The following is a 20,525-nucleotide window of genomic DNA, read 5'->3' as shown; positions in this document are numbered from 1 at the left end:
TATGAGCATAAACACTTTAATGTAGGTAGACATGCTTTTTCTATGACCAGTTTGCACTTTACACTATTTGCTTTTAGATGTGGGTAAAGAAATAAAGAATTTTCAAATCAATGCAGTATAAGTGATTTATTCATGAATTCATAAATCCATATTGCAACTAAACAAACTCTGCAATTTTTGCACTTAAGCTATTTGCTAAGACAATACCCCAAATCAGTGTTTCCAAACTTCACTCAATTGTATATCACTTTTGTGATTTTTGACGTACCACTTCTACTATGGTTATTTAACATTTTTCTTTCAATTGATTTAAAATATATTCACATCCTAAGCAACAGTAGCTATAAAAGCACAATTTTGGGTGGCTAATCATGTATATTTTCTAACATGTAATAGTATTTATAAATATATAAATAAAAATAATTTGTCCCTAACCAACCTAAAATGATATGTTTCCACAATATAGAAAACATTGGTATAATTAAGATTTTAAGATTTTAAAAGTGGTGAAAACTTTTTTAAGAACAGAAAATAGTCTCATAATTTTGTTTTCTATAAAGACTCTTATCCTGAACAATGCTGGGTGGAGGGGAAGGGTTATAAAGTTGTTGTCTAATAGGGAGAACCCTGGCCTAGCATCCTGTTCTGCCTTTCCACACTCTCTGCCTCAGTTTCTCATCTTTAGGGAGGTAAAAAAAATCATCTCACTTATCAACCTGACATAATCTTTTGCAGATTCAGTGTACACAATGGAAGAGGATCCAAAAGCAAGTGGATGACACCAGAGTGTTCTGGAGTATCTGAATGGCTATGATATGGGAAAGGAGGTACAGTGAAGGAGAAAGAGAAAGTTTAACACAGGAAGGAATTATTACAGTTCCTTGGCTGGGTCTGGGATTCAGCTGGAGCCATTCAAAATTAAGAGAAGCAATCTATCACTTGTTAGTGATGTTGGAGAGGATTGGGTACTAGAGAAGGCTGGGATAGATAGTCTCAGCTGCTTTCTCACTCTAACAATAATAACAGCTACCAGTTATTAAATGCTCATTATGCTAAGCTAAGCATTTTATAGGTCTTATTTAATTTTCATAACAACCCGATAGGGGTAGGTATGATTGTATTCATTTCACAAATGGAGAAACCGAATCTAAAATTTGGTAAACTCTGAATTTGAACCCAGGTCAGAGGGACTCAAAGCCCATCTGCTAACCATTATATTACATTATAAATGTTGTCTGGGAAAGATGAAGTTTTTGTTTTGTTTTGCTTTATTTTGGTTTGGTCAGAATCTTTCTTTACCTATTCAGCCAAATTGAAGCCAAGTTGTCTTCATGAAAAAATTTTGTTGTAAACTGTAACTGTGAAAAGGAAACTGAAAAGCCATTATCTCAGCTGGTTTCCTTCAAATTTCTGAAAAAGTCAACACTTTTCCAGAAGAAACCTTATGCTTTTAGTCATGATCTCTCTGTTTTAAGAGTGGAGAATAGAATAGAGGAAACTAAAATTTCCTAAGAAGAACTTATTCTTTTCATTTTGGTGTCTTTTCATTTTAAAAAAATGGAGAACAAAATAGAAGAATCCAGGAGCCATGATGTTTATTTCCCTTTGATGTTACAAAATCAGCAAAAGCTTTGGTTTCTTTTGTCTGAATTCTTTTGAAAAAACATTTATAAAAATGTCTGTTCATGGGAAAGGACAATTTTATTTTTTATCACCACATGGTATTTCAAAGAAAAGGTATATTAGGATGTTCTACAAACACAAATAATTCAAAATCACTTAAAACAATCATGAGCTTTAATCAGGCTTTAAATAAGGGGAAACTTAGGAAAGCAAACAGTCACAGCATGTGGTCTTGAAACACTAGAAATTTTTGGTGAAACTGGCTTAACAAATACAGAACAAAACAAGGAGTTTCCCATTGTGGCACAATGGGTTAAGAACCCAACTACTATCCTTAAAGATGCAGGTTTGATTCCCTGGTCTCACTCAGTGGGTTAAAGGATCTGGCATTGCCTTGAGCTGTGGTGTATGTTGTGGATCTGGCTTTGCTGTGGCTATGAACTTCCACATGACTCAGGTGCAGCCTTGAAAAGACAAAAAAAAAAAAAAAAAAAAGTTCAGGAGGAGGGATAGAAGAGAAAGGAAAGGAAGGGAAGGAGGGTGAAAAGAAGGAATGAAGCAAAGAAGGAAGAAAAAAAGAAAAGAGAAAGAAACTTGGAACAAATAACAAGCATTCATTCATACTTGAGATACTACTTATCAGTGAGTTTTACATTTATTTACTTGGTGAAATTATACTAAGGAAAATGATTGTTATCTCTGTTGAACTGGCTTATAGATTCATGCATTTCTTTTAATCTCTATATTATAAAAACTCATACTCAAAACTAAAAAGTTGTTTTACTTCTTTGAATCTTGATATTAAGATCCCACAGTGGGTTTCACATCTGATTTTTTTCTTCCTATCTTAATTTACTTCTTTACTGACTTTTGAGAAATCTTTTCATCTTTATTTTTTTAATCCATGAAACATTTGAACTTCACTAATATCACTAATGTGGGAACCACACGGGGCATTCCTCTATCCCCACTAAATTATGTGGTATAGATACTTTACATTGTAATACAATAAGTAATTAATATAGTTAGAAAGGCAGAACTTTGAATTATCAAAAGCCATATTCAGTAAATACATATCATCTTGGTAAACCTTGCTTTATACTAAGGCTTATCTTCTCTGTCAGTTCTATAGAGGAGAAAATATCTTTATTTTCTTAACTCCTGGCAAAATGCCTTCCTAGAGACAAATGATTAAAAACTAGTTGTTGAATTAACAAATGCACATATTAATGGAATTTCTTATTTTATGAAATAGGAGATTTAGAAAGTGCTAATGATCATTAAAATGCAATATTAAACACCTCATATGTCAAGTAACAGCCAAAAAAATGACAAGGAGATTTGGCATATTATATTATAGATTTAGCATTTTTCTTTCTTAATAACTAGTGGAAATAATGAGTAGTATATCTCTTACAGCTAAGAAAATGAAAAGAATTCTGTGGCCCTTTAACCATTATTGTGTTGTTGAAAAGAAGAAGATATTTAATATCTAAAGACCAATATATTTTTATTTTTTTGAATCAAAAAATCTGGCATTTCTTCATCATTTTGAAATAAATGCCATGTACCATTCTGTATACAGAAACATGATAAATGCAACTCTTAAAAGTTTCATTAAAACATTCCTCTGTAAGTTAAACCCCCATACACACTCATGTCTAAATGCATTTTATATTACTTCTAAATTGATGCTATTTACATTTGACTTTAGAAGACAAATCATATCAGATGTAGAACATAGTGAGGCATTAAGCTGGGCAGTATTAAAGTTAGGCCACTCACATGTTTGCAAATTTCTATAGAGAAAAATCACCATAAAATAAATACCTATTTTTTTGTTTTTTGGTTTTTGGGTTTTTTTTTTTTTTTTTGGCTGTTCTGGCCGCATGTGGAAGTTTCCAGGCCAGGGATTGAGCCTGTGCCACAGATGTGACCAAAGCCACTTCAGTGACAACACCAGATCCTTAACCTGCTGAGCCATAAGGCAATTCTAAATACTTAATCTTGAATTGTAAATCTGTATGTACTTCTAAAGTTCCATGAAGGGCTGCTTCCCAGGAGGAGTGTTACTACTGTGTGAGTGTGGAGCAGAGATGGAGGTTGCTTCTGGAAGTCAAGCAGTGGCATTCCATGGGATATTCAGAGAAATTAATAGTTCAGTTATTCCCAAGAAGCCTTCTTGCTGCAGACCCGTAATTAATGGTCCCACTGCTCCTCTCTCTCGTTCATGCCTTCTTCTTCTTCAGGGAATGCTGATTCATTCTGGCCTTTCATATGCTTAACCCCTGAAATTATAAAAATTATGCTCAATTTATTTCTGGCAGATTGACTGCTTTGCTGCAAGAGATAAAGAAAATGAGTGGAAAGTTTTCACTGATGTGTATGTGTTTTCTCTAAGAATCTCAACAATCTAATCCTGTATAAACCTTTTAATTCACTGAGGAATAAAAACAACCCAGACAAATTTCCATTACAGACAGGCTATATTTTATAGTAATTAAATCTTCTCCACTAAGAATTGCGTCATCGCCTATTAAAAACCTGTTAACTAAAAATCTGCTCACAGGCTCTTATTGCAATTCTGATATATCCTTTAGTTCAAATATTTCTTTTGGCATCTCTGAACTCTATTAACATGATAACCATTAAAACCCTTAGGAACAAAGAGGTGTGCATACACCATTTCTATAACTTGCAAACAGCAAATGAAATAGGATATTATTAATCTTCTTTAAGAAACCAAACATACTGATTTGATTATGACACTTCTCTATTTAAAATTCCTTTTTCTTTCTTTTTTTTTTTTTTTTTTTTTGATCTGTTTATGGCCACACCTGCTGCCTATGGAAGTTCCCAGGCTAGGGATCGAATCAGAGCTGTAGCTGCCGGTCTACACCACAGCCAGAGCAGTGCGGGAACTTGGGATCCCAGCCGTGTCTTGCGACCTACACCACAGCTCATGGCAATGCTGGATTGCCACTGAGAAAGATCAGAGATCAAACCCGTGTCCTCATGGACACTAATCAGGTTCGTTACCACTGAGCCACCACGGGACCTCCTTTATTTAAAATTTTTCAATAACCTCGCCCATTACTTATACACAGGAAAACCATTGGCACACATTTGCCTGCTATGTAGGCTTATGTGATCTGACCTCTCTGTGCTTATTGGGTCTCTTTTGCTTTCCCCTTTCACAGTTATTCATGCTTTACAATACTAACCTACTCTTCCACATTATGGATCACTCCAGGCTCCCTTAAGCCTCCATGTTTTTCTCATTCTCTTCTCCCTGCAGAAAAGCTTCTTCCTATTTACCCATCTTACCCATCTGAGAAACTCTCATCTGTCCTTCTGTTCTCAGCTTGCCCCTTCTGTAAAGGCTCCCCTAGTTCCCTAAGTAGGCTTAGCCAGGGCTTTCTTATATTTCCACCTGCTCTTGGATCACTTTCTCTTGTAGCAGTTACTTTATAGAATTGTATTTTTCTTATTGGAACAAACTTGCTGATGTCAGGATTATGTAGTTTCACTGGCAAACGGGAGGTGCTCATTAATATTGATTGCATAAATAATTGATGGAATTAATGAGGTGACATCTTGGTATGTCTTTGGCAGTTCCATGATAATGTATATTCAGATTTTGTCTTCAAAATTAACTCAAATTTGGAGTAATAATCAAAAGGTAACTACTAAACTATACTCAATACACAAAATCATTTTTCATTTCACTTCGGTCTATTTTACTAAAACATCGCACTAGCTGACACTCTTCATACAGTGATGCTTAACATGGAAAAGTTTATAGATATTTTATACTTTAGAACATTGCTTTATGAGATTTTTCTAAGTTTCAGTTATAATTGATAAATGGAAGGGAGGCACAGCCCATATTTACTATAAAACATAGAAATTAAAAAAAAAAAAGTGGATTTGCATGTACTGTAGTCAGTAAGCCTCAGAGTGCCATTTGACAAAGAATGACACCCCTCGACTTGGTGGATTTTCTTGCAAAAATATTTGATCAGTTGTAATACTATTTAAACACTTTAATTTCATCTGCAAACACAGATCAGTCGCAATTTCTGTTGATCCAGGACTATAGAAAGACCTTTGTTGTTAACAAATGGAACTTATTTCATATTGCTATAGATTACGTAGGGAAAAAAGAGGTCTAAATGCTAAGGAAAAGGAAAATGTGTTCAATGAGCATTCATCAGTAATTCTGCTAGAGTCTTACATATCTGAGTCACTAAACCTCACAACAACTCCATGAGATAAGTACCTGGATGGGAACATTTTGACTCTAAGGAGATAAGTGCTTTGTTCAAGGTTATAATATAGTTCTGAGAGAAGTTCTGACACATCAGGGTCTCTTAATATATACTGACTGAATGACTGAATGAATGAATGAGTGAACGAAGAAGCATAAACTTCCATTGTCATGAGACCCCAACTCATTTTCATCTTTAACTTTGGATGCTAATCTAGACTTACCTATCAATCTCTAGGATTTATTGTAGGTTTACAGTACCTACTAACCTGGTTCAAATAATCTTGGCATTCCCTCTGAAATATTAAAGTATGTAATCATCCAGCCACCTGCCTGAGCCTTTCTGAGCCAAAATTATCTGCACCTCTCTGGGTTTGCAAAGGTCCTGCTGCTTTCAGAGCTCATCCCTTTTATCCTCAAGGTAACTACGTAGTAATAAAGTTGTGCTCAGTTTTCTTTAAATTAGGGTTAACTTAATGCCCACATTAATTTGTGGACATGAGAGGGTCAAACACTTAAAAAATGATAACAAATATGTCCAATTTATTAAACCATGAATCAATCACCTTCCATTCTTGATTATAGGTCTACTTGTTAAATTTATTTTATAATAATAATAGTTACAAAGTTATACGAAAATACCTCCTTAAAATCACTCACATAGGCAAACCTTGGAATGTGCCTTTCTCAGTCTTACTCAAGTGTGACATTAACTATTTCCAGGTGAAAGATTTTGATGAGGCAAGAGCTGGCAACATCACAGAGCTGTTCTGCAGAACCACAGATTCTTTGGTTCCCAAAGCAGCTTACACTAACATCATCTTTCTACTAGATAACAGTTAGTTGGTTAAGTTGTGTTTTGTTTTGTTTTCGTCTTTTTGCCATTTCTTGGGCTGCTTCCGCGGCATATGGAGGTTCCCAGGCTAAGGGTCCAATCAGAGCTGTAGCCACCAGCCTACGCCACAGTCACAGCAACGTGGGATCCCAGCCGCATCTGCAACCTATACCACAGCTCACGGCAACACCGGAGCCCCAACCCACTGAGCGAGGCCAGGGATCGAACCCACAACCTCATCATTCCTAGTCAGATTCGTTAACCACTGAGCCACGACGGGAATTCCGGTTGTGTTTTGAATCTTTCTTTTTTTCTCTTAGCAATGTTTGGTTATAGATGTAATGACTGGTAGGATTAAAGTATGAAGTCTGTGAGGGCTGTCTAAAAATTTTCTACCCATTCCCCTCCTCCTATCCACAAGCACACATATGCTTTATGTTTAAATTTTCTTTGAACCTTCATTTGACATTTGCATTTGAGTAATTTTGGAAGTAGAGGAAGGTAACTTTTGTTTTTACATTCAACCACTTCTAGTAAGATCTTACATTTCATTATTTCCAACTTCTGCAGGATATATGGATACAAACCTCAGTATAAAATCAAGTGTGTTGGGAGTTCCCATTGTGGTTCAGTGAATTAAGAACCTGACTAGTATCCATGAGGATGTGGGTTCAATCCCTGGTCTTGCTCCATGGGTTAAAGATCCGGTGTTGCCTTGAGCTGAGGTGTAGGTTGCAGATGTGGCTCAGATCTGGCAGTGCTGTGGCTGTGGCATAGGCTGGCAGCTACAGCTCTGATTCAACACCTAGCCTGGGAACTTCATATGTCCTAGGTGCTGCCTGAAAAAGAAAAACAAAGTAACAAAGTTAAAATAAAAGTGTGATTCTATGTCACTTGCAGTTAGAGCCTATTTGTTTCATGCATGCTAGTGAGGCTTTCTCACTCCTGTTTAATTTTATTGCAGTGCATTTGACTTACAAATTAGAGGAAAATAACTTGGAGGTGTTGATGAAATTCTCAGTCTCCTCCTCTCCCAAATGCTAGTGAGCACGTAGGAAAATACCTCACCAGCACAGGGGATGATTCCTGATAAGTGGCAAAGGGCCATCCAGAGCAAGAAAGACACAGCCAGCACCACACGCGGGCAGAGGGCAGAGGGATCCAAAGAATGCAATGAAGATTGTTTTTATCCGTGACAAAACGAACACACAGGAAAAGGAACCATATATAATACAAAGATATGCAGTATGAATTGATGAAGGAACAAAGAAAACAGATTTTTAGGAAGAGAAAGTAAACTGAGTATAGAAAAGGAAAAGAAACAAATGTTGCCCCCTACAGAATGTAATACTCATGCCCTTCATTCTGAGATCAGGAGGTTAAATGTGAGGCTGATGTAGTTGTGAAGTGACTGAGTGAAGTTTTGAATAATTAGTCCATAAAGAAGGCACATATTTGGCAAACCACAGGTCATTATCAATTAATTCAGAGGGGGAAATGGCAGGTTTATTACATTCATGGATTACATGAAACTTGGAAGGAAAGATGACAAGATGAATGACAAAACTAGGATTCCAAAGAGCTGGAAAGATGGCCTAAGCAGTTAAGGTAGAGGTCAAATAGAGTTTTGTTTTTAGAAAGCGAATTTTGGTTCTAAGACACAGGGAATGGGGCAACCTAGATTGATTATAGTTAGGGATTCAGGTGACCACAATTTCAGCGTGATCCAGTAGAATCACCTGTTGTAGAAAGAGAACGCCTGGCACTGTGAGTGGTATTTTTAACAGCGGAGTCAGCAGTTAAAGACAGGAAACTTCTCTCTAGCCATGTTTGATTAGACATTTTCTGGATTATTCTGCCCAATTCTGGGCTCTGAATTTCAAGAGTTTCACTGAAGAAAGAAATTGGGATTACAAGCAGTTTTATGAAAACATTTCCAGAAAAATTGTATATGCAACTGGACTGTTTAGTGGACAAAACCATTGAATTCCTAAAGGACTGGAAAAAGAAAATTTATTTATGCAGCTACCGAAAGCAGCAGTAGTTTCAATAGCTGACATTCACATGGTGAGGGCAGATTACAGATATTCCTCGATTTACAATGGGGTTACATCCTGATAAACCCATTATAAACCCATTGAAAATATCATAAGTAGAAGATACATTTAATACACCTAACCTACCAAACATCATAGCTTAGCCTAGCCTGCCTTAAACATGCTCAGATCAAAATTCAAAGTTCGAAATATGGTTTCTTCTGAATGCATATTGCTTATGCACCATGATAAAGTCAAAAAATTGTTAAGTCAAATCATCATTAGGTCAAGGACATCTGTATGGTTCAATGTGAAGAAAATATTTTTAAAAAAATTTATTTTATTGAATGAAGAAGAAAATTTCTAAACTATGTTTGCCCAGCATTAAACAGCTGAGTGAGCTTTCCATTGCTGTGTGTGTTCAAATCAAAGCTAAATTTCCATCTCAGAGGTAAGTTGTAGAAAGAAACCAGGAGCTACCTGGTGGCTCAGCAGGTTAAAGATCCAGCACTGTCACTGCTATGGCTCTGGTTACTGGTGTGGTGCAGGTTCAATCCCTGGACTAGGAACTTCCACATGTGGCGAGCATAGCCAAAAAAAAAGAGGAAGGAACACTGCACTGAGTAGCAGAGGCAGACTAACAACTTCACCAACTCTGAGATGCTATTAATACACAAAGGGAGATCTTTTTTTTCTTCTTAAGGTGGAAAAAGTGAAAAACATTTTTCCACTGTGAGTACTATAAATTACAAAAAAGTATCTCTACTTGAAATGACATAAGCATCCCAAATCTAAATTTTAAAATGAATTCATATCAGAAGTAGCAAATGTAAATAGATTCATTTTTTTCAACCACATACTTTAGATGTTTGAAATCATTCTAAAGTCCTCTGGGGAATTTGTGGATAAATTTTAGAGAGCCCATGACCCTCTTGGAATTCTATTTATACTTGTATCTGTGCCTCTCCAGGGAATAAGGCCCATGGTTTTCAGCAGCATCTCAGAGGGATCTCTCACAAATATTTGTGAATATAAATCCTAATCTAATCTGTTCAAAGATGAAAGGACAGTTTCAGATGGCAAAGTGACTTGCTTAAATTCACAGAGAAATCACAGACTGAGCAGGGACATAAACCTGAGCCCCTAATTCTTACTGGGGGCTCTTTACCTGGGTCACCAGGACTTAATCTTGTACTGTTATTGATCTTTTCCGAAGTTAAAATCCAAAGGAAAATGTAGTGACTCAAGATCATGAGACTCTCTTCAATATCAAATTCTTTCAACTCATAACTGATAGATTTAGATGAAACTTTTCAGTCTTTTTTGTCAACATTCTTATTAGTGTTTGTAATAGAATTTGTAATTAGGAAGAGATAGAATTAGAAGAGATAGTAAATTAGCCATTGATTTAGCAATACACTGGTTAGATTAAGGGAAATGGCAAATCTGATTTCTACATGAGAATGCTATTTGCAAAATACATTTAACACACTTTTGTTTTCTGAAAGCTTACTGTGTACAAAAGAGAGTTCAGTGGCCCTAAAAAGATGACTTTCTAACCGTTGCTTGTATAATGATCTTTCAAATTTTATCAAAATAACCATATTAGATATACTCAAGGAATATAATTTAAACTATAGTATAGTATATCAAGGCTCCTTGGTGAAGGCCCACCATCTCTCAGATTGAAAATGTGCTTTGCATTTTCCAAACTACTTTCACATGTATTTTGTTTAATATTCTTGTCATTCATTTATAATTAGTACACTGAAGGTCATAAAGATCAAGTGACATGTTGATTTCATTCCAAAGCTAAACATATATCATGTCCTGAATTCACCCTAAATCTATCCCTTTCTACTTTATTTGAAGTAAATTACATATACACATGATCAATTCACTTAACTACCCATTACTTAGAGAAGCATTTTTCTCCAGAAGAATAAATATATGCTTATTCCTTCCTCATACATGGGAATGGGGCAGAATGATTATATGATATTCCTAAGTGTTATACATTTTATGTATATTTTGCCTAGCATATATTTTACTGGCTCTTAAGCTGTTGCCTAAGAGTAAAACCTAGGCAAAAAATTTAGCAGTAAGTAATGAGAAAAAGATAGAGGAGGAAGTATACTTATGTTCTATCATTAGAAGAGTGTATTTAAAGAATATCTTTGGAGAGAAATCTAGTCTCACTTATCAAAATGTAAAGTGCCCATATCTTTATCAGTAAGTCTGCGATTGAAGCCAGGCGAGAATGTGCTTTTTTTTTTTTTTTTAATTTTGCAAACCTAGGATGAGAATCACTTTGATAGACTTAGACTGAGTGTCTCCTTTACCCTCTACAGCCAAGTCCCCTTCTAATACCCCCTCTTTCTTCAAAGCTAATACCTTCCCATGACCTCAGAAGTAGAGTTAAAATTTTAAGGCTACACATAATGGAACTAAATGGTGTTGGGAAATTTCACTTTAGAAAGAGACAGACTGGCTCCCTAGCCTCAAAGACTTGACTGCCAATGATTGAACGCAGTAACATATCTAAAATAAAGAAGGCATCAATCAGCAGGAGTTAGTGGTTAGCCTTGAGAGCACTAAAAATAAAGAAGAGTTACATTTAAAGCCACAGAACAAGGGCTGCTTATGTTTTTAAGTGTGTCCACAGAAGGCTGTCCTGGGCTAGCACTTTAGAAGTCTCTATATTCCAAGGAGAGTAATTCCTATTGAGCAATGGTCACTATAAGCTAACATAGCCTTGAAACAGAGCAAGACTTTGTGGTTCTTCCCCCACCTTCTCTATGTCCTCAACCTGCCTTTTGTCGGTATAAAAATCTTAAGAATACATTTAATCAGAGAAGTAAGAAAATGCAGAAGAAAAGGAAAGCGGTTAAACAAGACCTAGTAATAATAGTTTAGTCATTAAGCAGAATCAAGGACCTTTATTTCCTCCTTAGGGGCCATAGATAATACTCCGAGACATCCCCTTTGAGCTGTCTTATAGATACTGAAACCCCCATCAGGTGGAAAAAGTTACTTTATGATGACCAGACTGTAGCCGTGACATAAGCTGCAACAATTCTGAGAAATGGCCTCGAGGAAATGGGGAAAAACTGACCCTGGAACTGAAGACTAACTGTACTTAAAGCAATCACGATGAAGCGGATCAGACCGCTACCTGACCAATTTCAGATGACTGTGCTGTTTCTACATGTAGCCCTGTTCCTCAGCCTATAAAAGGTCTTGCCCGTTGATTGTGAGGGTAGGAGTATGCCTTTGGACATGAGTCTGCTCTCATCCTTCATTGCTGACCTCCCAAATAAAGAAAACTTTCTTTTTCACCAGCCTTGCCTCTTTACTGGCTTTTGAACAGCAAGCAGCCAACAGGCATGCGCAACGTGGCCGCTACTGTGTTCTCCCGAGATTTGGCTCCCCTGGGTTTTCCCAAATAGAGCCCAGCACCATGACAAGCACCAGGATGGCTGCAACGAGCCCACTGCCTCTGGCCAGCTGGCTCCAAGAAGGGGATTGGGGGGATGCTCCTGGCAATTGGAGAAGCCATTTGTTTCAGGGATCCTCCCTGTTTATCCCCTGCTCGCACTGGTTGCCAATTTGTGCTTTTCCTTGGTGGAACTGAAAGATGCATCTGGACAAGCCGAGGAACCCCAAGACCAAGTAAGTCCACCTGTGTGCCCCTGGCAAACTTCTCTTTTGAGCATGAAATGCTATTTGGGCATTTTCGCGAACTGGTTCTGATGTTTTTCTGCCATTGAAGACCGTTTCTGAGCACTGACTGCTCTTTGGGCATTTTGCCCATTGGTTCTGATGTGTGTCTGATATAGAGACTATTTGTTTTGTGGAAGTGTTTGTTTGGGATTCCCTAGGGGTCATCCTCTTGGAGGAGTTGTGACAGTACTGTCTTCTGGTGTGTGTATATTCCATTTGTGTGCTTGGTACTCTTGTTGCCTTTTATAAAATGGGAAATTCAGGTCCAATTCATTAAGAAAAATTTTAGCTGTGAACCTATGACTAAGAAAAAAAATATTTTTTTTAACACTGTGTGGCCAACAATATTCTTTAGACTGAGAGAAAACTGATTAAAACTGTTATGAAACCCCAAAATTGGTTCTTTTTATACATGCTGTTAGAGAAAGCCAGCTTGATAAAATACTGGTTTGTGAATTCTGACCCTGAGAGAACAAAAATATGCCTATGAAAAAGTTTGAAGTTAGCTATTACCATGGCCTTAAAATACAAACACAGTCTACTTGGCCTAACACTTCATCCTTGAGGTAATTATTAGAACTTCAAAAGATGTTTGAGTTCATTATACACAAATCTTGTACTACATTAAAGTGAAATTGTGCTATGATAAAAATACATGTTTTTAAAGGTTGTAAAATATGTTCTTAAATTTGCTAAACAGAAAATACTGATATAACAAATAGTTCAATTACTTGTTTCTTGGTTTTGTTAAGGTCTTTTAAAGGTTAAACATTGTAATATGTAAAGATAAAAAAGTAAGGATTTCAGTGTGTAAAGCAAGTCAGTTACATGTTGTCAGTGAGAGAAGATATAAAAAACAAAAATATTTTGTTGAGCAATAATAAAATAATATCTTTTTCCTAAGAAGGTTATTTCTGGATGGGAAAAAAAGACAATGTGTACACAGAAAGTTATAAAAGTTTTTTAAAAAAACAAAATTATAAGGATCCAGCATTGCTGTGAGCTGTGGTATAGGTCGAAGACATGGCTCAGATCTGGCATTGCTATGGCTGTGGCATAGGCTGGCGGCTACAACTTGGATTAGATTCCTAGCCTGGGAACCTCCATATGCTACAGGTGAGGCTTTAAAAAGACAAAAAAAAAAAGTTTATAAATTTAAATATGCTCTAATATTATGTTGTCAGTCATACTTCTAGTTATAAATTATCTTGTGAAGTTGTCACAGAGTATAACTACTTATGATGTGGATCACTACTGCTTGAAGTATACAATGTTTATGTGACATTTGGGTATAATTGATGAGCTGTATGGTGTGTAAAATGTTTCCCTGTCAGCAAAACTTTGTATTTGTCTGATTGGTGAATAACTAGGCCAGTATATAAACCAAAATAGGTCTAGCACCAGAGGACATGAAATGATCCAGAGCAGGTAACTGAGCTCTCTGGCACCATTGGAAAAATATTGATCATCAATACTCTCTATAGAAAGATTATAGAAAAATTTAAAACTCCAGGGAGCCCAGCCATAGGTGACCCTCAAGCGTTTGTTAATTTTACCTTCTGGAACTCTATGGTTCTCACAATAAAAACTGGAGAAGAATCACTCTGGCTTCAAACAGTGAAGGGGAAGAGTATCGTTAAAAAAAAAACCAAAACACCCCACTCACATCAGTGGACAGATCCTCTAGTCAGAAAACCAGTAAATCAACAGAGATCCTAAAGGAATCAATAGAAAAGTTAGACTTAATTGATATCTTCAGGACACTACATCCAAAAAAATCAGAATACACATTCTTCTGAAGTGTGCATGGAACATTCTCAAGAATTTATCACATATTGGGACACAAAGCTAACCTCAACAAAATTAGGAGCATAGAAATTATTTCAAGTATCTCCTCTGACCATGGTATGAAACTAGAAATCAACCACATGAAAAGAAATGAGAAAAAACCTACTACATGGAGAATAAACAACATACTACTAAAAAACCAATGGGTCAGTGAGGAAATCAAGAGGGAAATTAAAAAATACCTTGAGACAAATGATAATGAAGGCACAACCTCTCAAAATCTATGGGATGCCACAAAAGCAGTGCTCAGAGCGAAATTCATCACAATACAGGCCTTCCTCAAAAAAGAAGAAAGATCTCAAATTGACAACTTAACCCACCACCTAAATGAATTAGAAAAAGAAGAACAAAAAAGACCTAAAGTCAGCACAAGGAAGGAAATCATAAAGATCAAAGAGAGAATCAATAAAATAGAGATTCAAAAAACAATAGAGAAAATTAATAAAACCAAGAGCTGGTTCTTTCAAAAGGTAAACAAAATTGACAAACCCCTGGCTAGACTCACTAAGAAGAGGAGAGAAAGAACCCAAATAAGTAAAAATAGAAATGAAAAAGGAGAAATCACAACAGATACAGCAGAAATACAAAAAACCATAAGAGAATACTATGAACAACTATATGCCAACAAATTTGACAATCTGGAAGAAATGGAAAATTTTCTAGACTCTTACAGCCTGCCAAAACTGAATCAAGAAGAAATAGATCAACTGAACAGACCAATCACTAGAAATGAAATTGAATACGTCATAAAAACACTCCCTACAAATAAAAGCCCAGGACCAGATGGCTTCACAGGCAAATTCTACCAAACATACAAAGAGGAACTACTGCTCATCCTCCTTAAACTTTTTCAAAAGGTTGAGGAATAAGGAACACTCCCAAAAACATTCTATGATGCCACCATCACCCTAACTCCAAAACTAGACAAAGATACAACCAAAAAAGCAAACTATAAGCCAATATCTTTGATGAAAATAGATGCAAAAATTCTCAACAAAATCTTAGCCAACCAAATCCAACAACATATCAAAAAGATCATACGCCATGACCAGGTGGAGTTCATCCCAAGGTTCACAAGGATGGTTCAACATACACAAATCAATCAACGTCATACACCACATTAGCAAAAGAAAAGTCAAAAGCCATATGATCATCTCAATAAATGCAGAAAAAGCATTTGACAAAGTCCAACATCCATTTATGATAAAATCTCTCACCAAAGTGGGTATAGAGGAAACATTCCTTAACATAATCAAAGCCATTTATGACAAACCCACAGCAAATATAATACTCAATGGAGAAAAATTGAAAGCCTTATCACTCAAATCTGGAACAAGATAGAGATGCCCACTCTCATCACTGCTTTTCAACATAGTTTTGGAAGGCCTAGCCACAGCAATAATACTAACAAAAGAAATAAAAGGCATCCAAATAGGAAAAGAGATAAAACTGTCACTGTATGCAGGTGACATGATACTATACATAGAAAACCCTAAGGACTCAACCCAAACACTATTTGAACTTATTAACAAATCCAGCAAAGTAGCAGGATATAAGATTAACATTCAGAAATCAGTCGCATTTCTGTATACTAACAATTAAATATTAGAAAAGAAGTACAAAAATACAATACCTTTTAATATTGCACCCCCAAAAAATCAAATACCTGGGAATACACCTGACCAAGGAGGTAAAAGACTTATATGCCGAGAACTATAAAACATTAATCAGGGAAATTAAAGAAGATGTAAAGAAATGGAAAGATATTCCATGTTCCTGGATTGGAAAAATTAATATCATAAAAATGGCCATACTACCCAAAGCAATCTACACATTCAATGCAATCCCTATCAAATTACCCATGACATTTTTCACAGAACTAGATAGAACAAACAATCCAAAAATTTATATGGAACCACAAAAGACCCAGAATTGCCAAAGCAATCCTGAGAAACAAAAATCAAGCAGGAGGCATAACTCTCCCAGACTTCAGGCAATATTACAAAGCCACAGTCATCAAAACGCTGTGGTACTGGTACCAAAACAGACATACAGATCAATGGCACAGAATAGAGAACCCAGAAATAAACTCTGACACCTATGGTCAATTAATCTTTGACAAAGGAGGCAAGACCATAAAATGGGAAAAAGAAAGTCTGTTCAGCAAGAATTGCTGGGAAAACTGGACAGCTGCAGGCAAATCAGTGAAACTAGAACACACCCTCACACCATGCACCAAAATAAACTCCAAATGGCTGAAAGACTTAAATATAAGACAAGACACCATCAAACTCCTGGAAGAGAACATAGGCAAAATATTCTCTGACATCAACCTTATGAATGTTTTCTCAGGTCATTCTCCCAAAGCAACAGAAATAAGAGCAAAAATAAACCAATGGGACCTAATGAAACTGACAAGCTTTTGCACAGCAAAGGAAACCAAAAAGAAAACAAAAAGACAACTTACAGAATAGGAGAAAATAGTTTCAAATGATGCAATGGACAAGGACTTAATCTCTAGGATATACAAGCAACTTATACAACTCAACAGCAAAAAATCCAATCACCCAATGGAAAAATGGGCAAAAAACCTGAATAGACCATTCTCCAAGTAAGACATACAGATTGCCAACAAGCACTTGAAACAATGCTCAACACCTCTGATTATTAGAGAAATGCAAATAAAAACTACCATGAGATACCACCTCACACCAGTAGAATGGCCATCATTAATAAGTCCACAAATAACAAGTGCTGGAGGGGGTGTGGAGAAAAGGGAACTCTCCTGCACTGTTGATGGCAGTGTAAGCTGGTACAACCACTATGGAGAAGAGTGTGGAGGTACCTTAGAAATCTATACATAGGACTACCATATGACCCAGCAATCCCACTCTTGGGCATATATCTGGACAAAACTTTCCTTAAAAAAGACACATGCACTGCATGTTCATTGCAGCACTATTCCTAATAGCCAAGACATGGAAACAACCCAAAAGTCCATCGACAGACCACTGGATTCAAAAGATGTGGTATATAGGCACAATGGAATACTACTCAGCCATAAAAAAGAACAAACTAATGCCATTTGCAGCAACATGGATGGAACTAGAGACTCTCATACTGGTTAAATAAGTCAGAAAGAGAAAGTCAAATGCCATTGTGATACCACTTATATCTGGAATCTAATATACAGCACAAATGAACATTTCCACAGAAAAGAAAAATCATAGATCTGGAGAATAGACTTCTGGCTGCCCACGAAGAGAGGGAGGGAGTGGGAGGGATTGGGAGCTTGGGGTTAGTGGATGCAAACTCTTGCTCTTGGAATGGATTTACAATGAGATCCTGCTATGTAACATTGAGAACTATGTCTAGATACTTATATCACAACACAGCAATGGGAGGAAAAAGTATATATACATATATGTGTAACTTGGTCCCCATGCTGTACAGTGGAAAAAACAAAACAAAACAGATCATTCTGTTCTTAAGATCTGCTCTCAGGAGAAACTAATTTTATAAGAGCCCAATCTTCTAGGGTTTTATCAGAGACTAACTAACCCACCTGGGGGAGGAAAATATCCAAATCCAGCCTCCTGTAACAATACTTTTTCTCTAAAGAGAAAGAGACTAAGAAGTACTGGTGAAATTTGTGGTAGAGAAACACAGTCTTGCTGAAAGACTGAGATCTAATCAGAGATGATAGAACACTTCTCATTCTGCTACCTGAGCACTACATTATTAAAGATCTATTTACCACAGCTACTTTTACCCAGTACCTTATGTTCACATTTCTACAAAAATTATAAGGCAAAAACCAGGTCGAAGTATCAGAACAAGCATCAAAACCAGTGTCAGGTATGACAAGAATGTGGAAATTATCAGACCAGGAATTTTTCAGAAACTATGATTAATATGCTAAGGACTTTAATGGGAAAACTAGGCCAAAGTGATCTTGAGAAAGAAAAATAGAGCTGGAGGTATGATTTGTTTTCTTTTTTTTTTTTTAATTTCAGACTATATTACAAAGCTACAGTAGTCAAAACAATATGGTACTGTTACAAAAACAGATGCATAAATCAGTGGAACAATAGAGAGCCAAAAAATAAACCTATGTATTTATGGTCAATTAATCTATGACAAAAGAGGTAGGAATATACACAATGGGGAAAATACTGTTTGCAACAACATAGGTGGACTTGGAAGGTATTATCTCATTAAAATAAGTCAGACAAAGACAAATACTCTATGTTATCACTTATATGTGGAATTTAAAAAATAAAACAAACTAGTGAATATAACAAAAAAGAAACAGACTCACAGATATAGAAGACAAAACTAGTGGTTACTAGCAGGGAGAGGAAGAGGGTTAAGGGCAGGATATGGGTAGGGGATTAACAAGTACAAACTACTATGTATAAAATAAATAAGCTACAGAATAGAGAATATATTCAATATTTTATAATAAGTTTAAATGGAGCATAATCTTTAAAAATTGTGAATCATTATGTTGTACACCTGAAATTTATTAATATTGTAAATTAACTATACTTCAATAAAAGAATAAAAAAATATAAAAAATTATATTGCACTTTCTAGGGCAAACACTAAAAAAAAAAGTTTAAAAAAGAAGTATAATTGGAGTTTCCATTGTGGCTCAGTGGGTTAAGAACCTGACATAGTGTCCATGAGGATGTGGGTTTGATCCCTGGCCTCACTCAGTGGGTTAAGGCTCCAGTGATGCCATAAGCTTCAACATAGGTTGCAGATGTGGCTCAGATCCTGTGGTTGTGGCATAGGACAGCAGCTGCAGCTCCAATTTGACCCCTAACCCAGGAACTTCTGTATACTACACATGCAGCCCTAAAAAAAAAAAAACTTTCAAAAACTTTTTTTTAAAAAAAGACGTATAATCAATATGCTAAGAAGAGAGGAAATGGAATGAGGTAAAATGCTCAATTAATATTGCAAAAGGCAAGAAAAAGAGTGGAAGGCAAAATATAAACAAAGGACAAGGCAGCAAATAGAAAGTATGGCATTAATTAACATAACTGTCAGTAATCACTTTGAACTTCAGTAGTATAAATTCACCAATTGAAGGACAGTTTGTTAAAGTGGATCAAGAGACAAGACCAAACTGTAAATTGTCTACAAGAAATTCACTTTAAAGATGAAGACACAAATAGCTTAAAAGTAAATGGGTGGAGAAAAATACATTTTGCTAACATTAATCAAAGAAAGCAGGAGTAGCTATGTTACTTTCAGGCAGAACAGATTTAAAAGCAGCAAACTTATCAGAGATAAAGAAAGGCATTACACCTGACAAAAATACAGTTGATTCAAAATGCAACTCTATGATCATAATGCCTGAAACTTAATAGGGAAATACAGCTGGCAAAAGCATGTAACTACGAAGACTGCTTTGTCTTAATTTTTAACTACATTTCTTAAGCAGGCTTCAATATTTCCTGAAATATCTACCTTTATTTTCCTGTTTAATTCATCTTTAATCATTCTTAAATTTTTTCACTCCTCAAATCTCCAGTAATCCCATACTCTTCTCATACTTTACTGATTTTACAGAGATAATTTAAGCAAGCATTAATGAATTGACATCAGCATGGCCAAATCTACCAATAGATCTGAAATTGTGCCCATATCTCTGCCCCCTCCCATAAGCCTTGCCCCTCATTTTTCCTATCTTTCTTTTTGACAATATCTCTTAACCTGAAATTATAACCTCTCACTCCTGTATCATCAGTTTCTTCTATTCTACTAAAATATACCCAGAACCACAAAATCATGTTTTAATTTCTTCCATTTCAAGAAACCCTCTCTTGACTCTATCTACTTCTAGTCTCTGCCCCTTTTCTTTCCTCCCCTTTAGAGAAAAACTCCTTATAGTGTATAATCAATAAACTATATTGCTTTATAAGCTTTCCTTAACCCACATCAATCAGACTTTTATACCATTAAAATAGTTCTTGTCAAGTTTCCCAACAACTTCCATCTAGGGAAATCCATTGGTCAATTTCACACCCATTTTAGACAAAATTGTGGCAGCACTTAAAATAATTTGTCACTTCTGTTTTTTGAAACACTAACTTGACCTCAAGATAACAGGCACTCCTGTTTTTCCACCTACCTTATAGCTATTCCTTCTAGGTCTATTCTGCTAGACAATCCTATT

The 20,525-nt window shown here is 36.0% G+C and overlaps 1 protein-coding gene and 1 long non-coding RNA gene across 2 annotated transcripts in view; one reads left to right on the top strand and one right to left on the bottom strand.

Annotated features, from left to right (window-relative positions):
• The window catches only part of PPP1R1C (protein phosphatase 1 regulatory inhibitor subunit 1C), a 140,451-nt gene continuing 119,926 nt past the window's right edge, over positions 1-20,525 (bottom strand). The window contains exon 5 of the mRNA XM_021075102.2: positions 1-3,911. Within this exon, the coding sequence (XP_020930761.1) occupies positions 3,823-3,911 (89 nt within the window). The 3' untranslated portion in view covers positions 1-3,822. The remainder of the gene's footprint in view (positions 3,912-20,525) is intronic.
• LOC146396026 (uncharacterized) overlaps positions 8,759-20,525 on the top strand; it is a 157,569-nt gene continuing 145,802 nt past the window's right edge. Inside the window, exon 1 of the long non-coding RNA XR_014829887.1 lies at positions 8,759-12,436. This is a non-coding gene — a long non-coding RNA (uncharacterized LOC146396026). The remainder of the gene's footprint in view (positions 12,437-20,525) is intronic.

The sequence above is a fragment of the Sus scrofa genome, chromosome 15, assembly GCF_054392235.1.
Source record: "Sus scrofa isolate SSC_HxYL_T2T_F1_AM1 chromosome 15, Sscrofa_HxYL_maternal_Yorkshire_Landrace_v2.0, whole genome shotgun sequence".
NCBI lineage: Eukaryota > Metazoa > Chordata > Mammalia > Artiodactyla > Suidae > Sus > Sus scrofa.
This window is presented reverse-complemented; position numbering and strand designations above follow the sequence as displayed.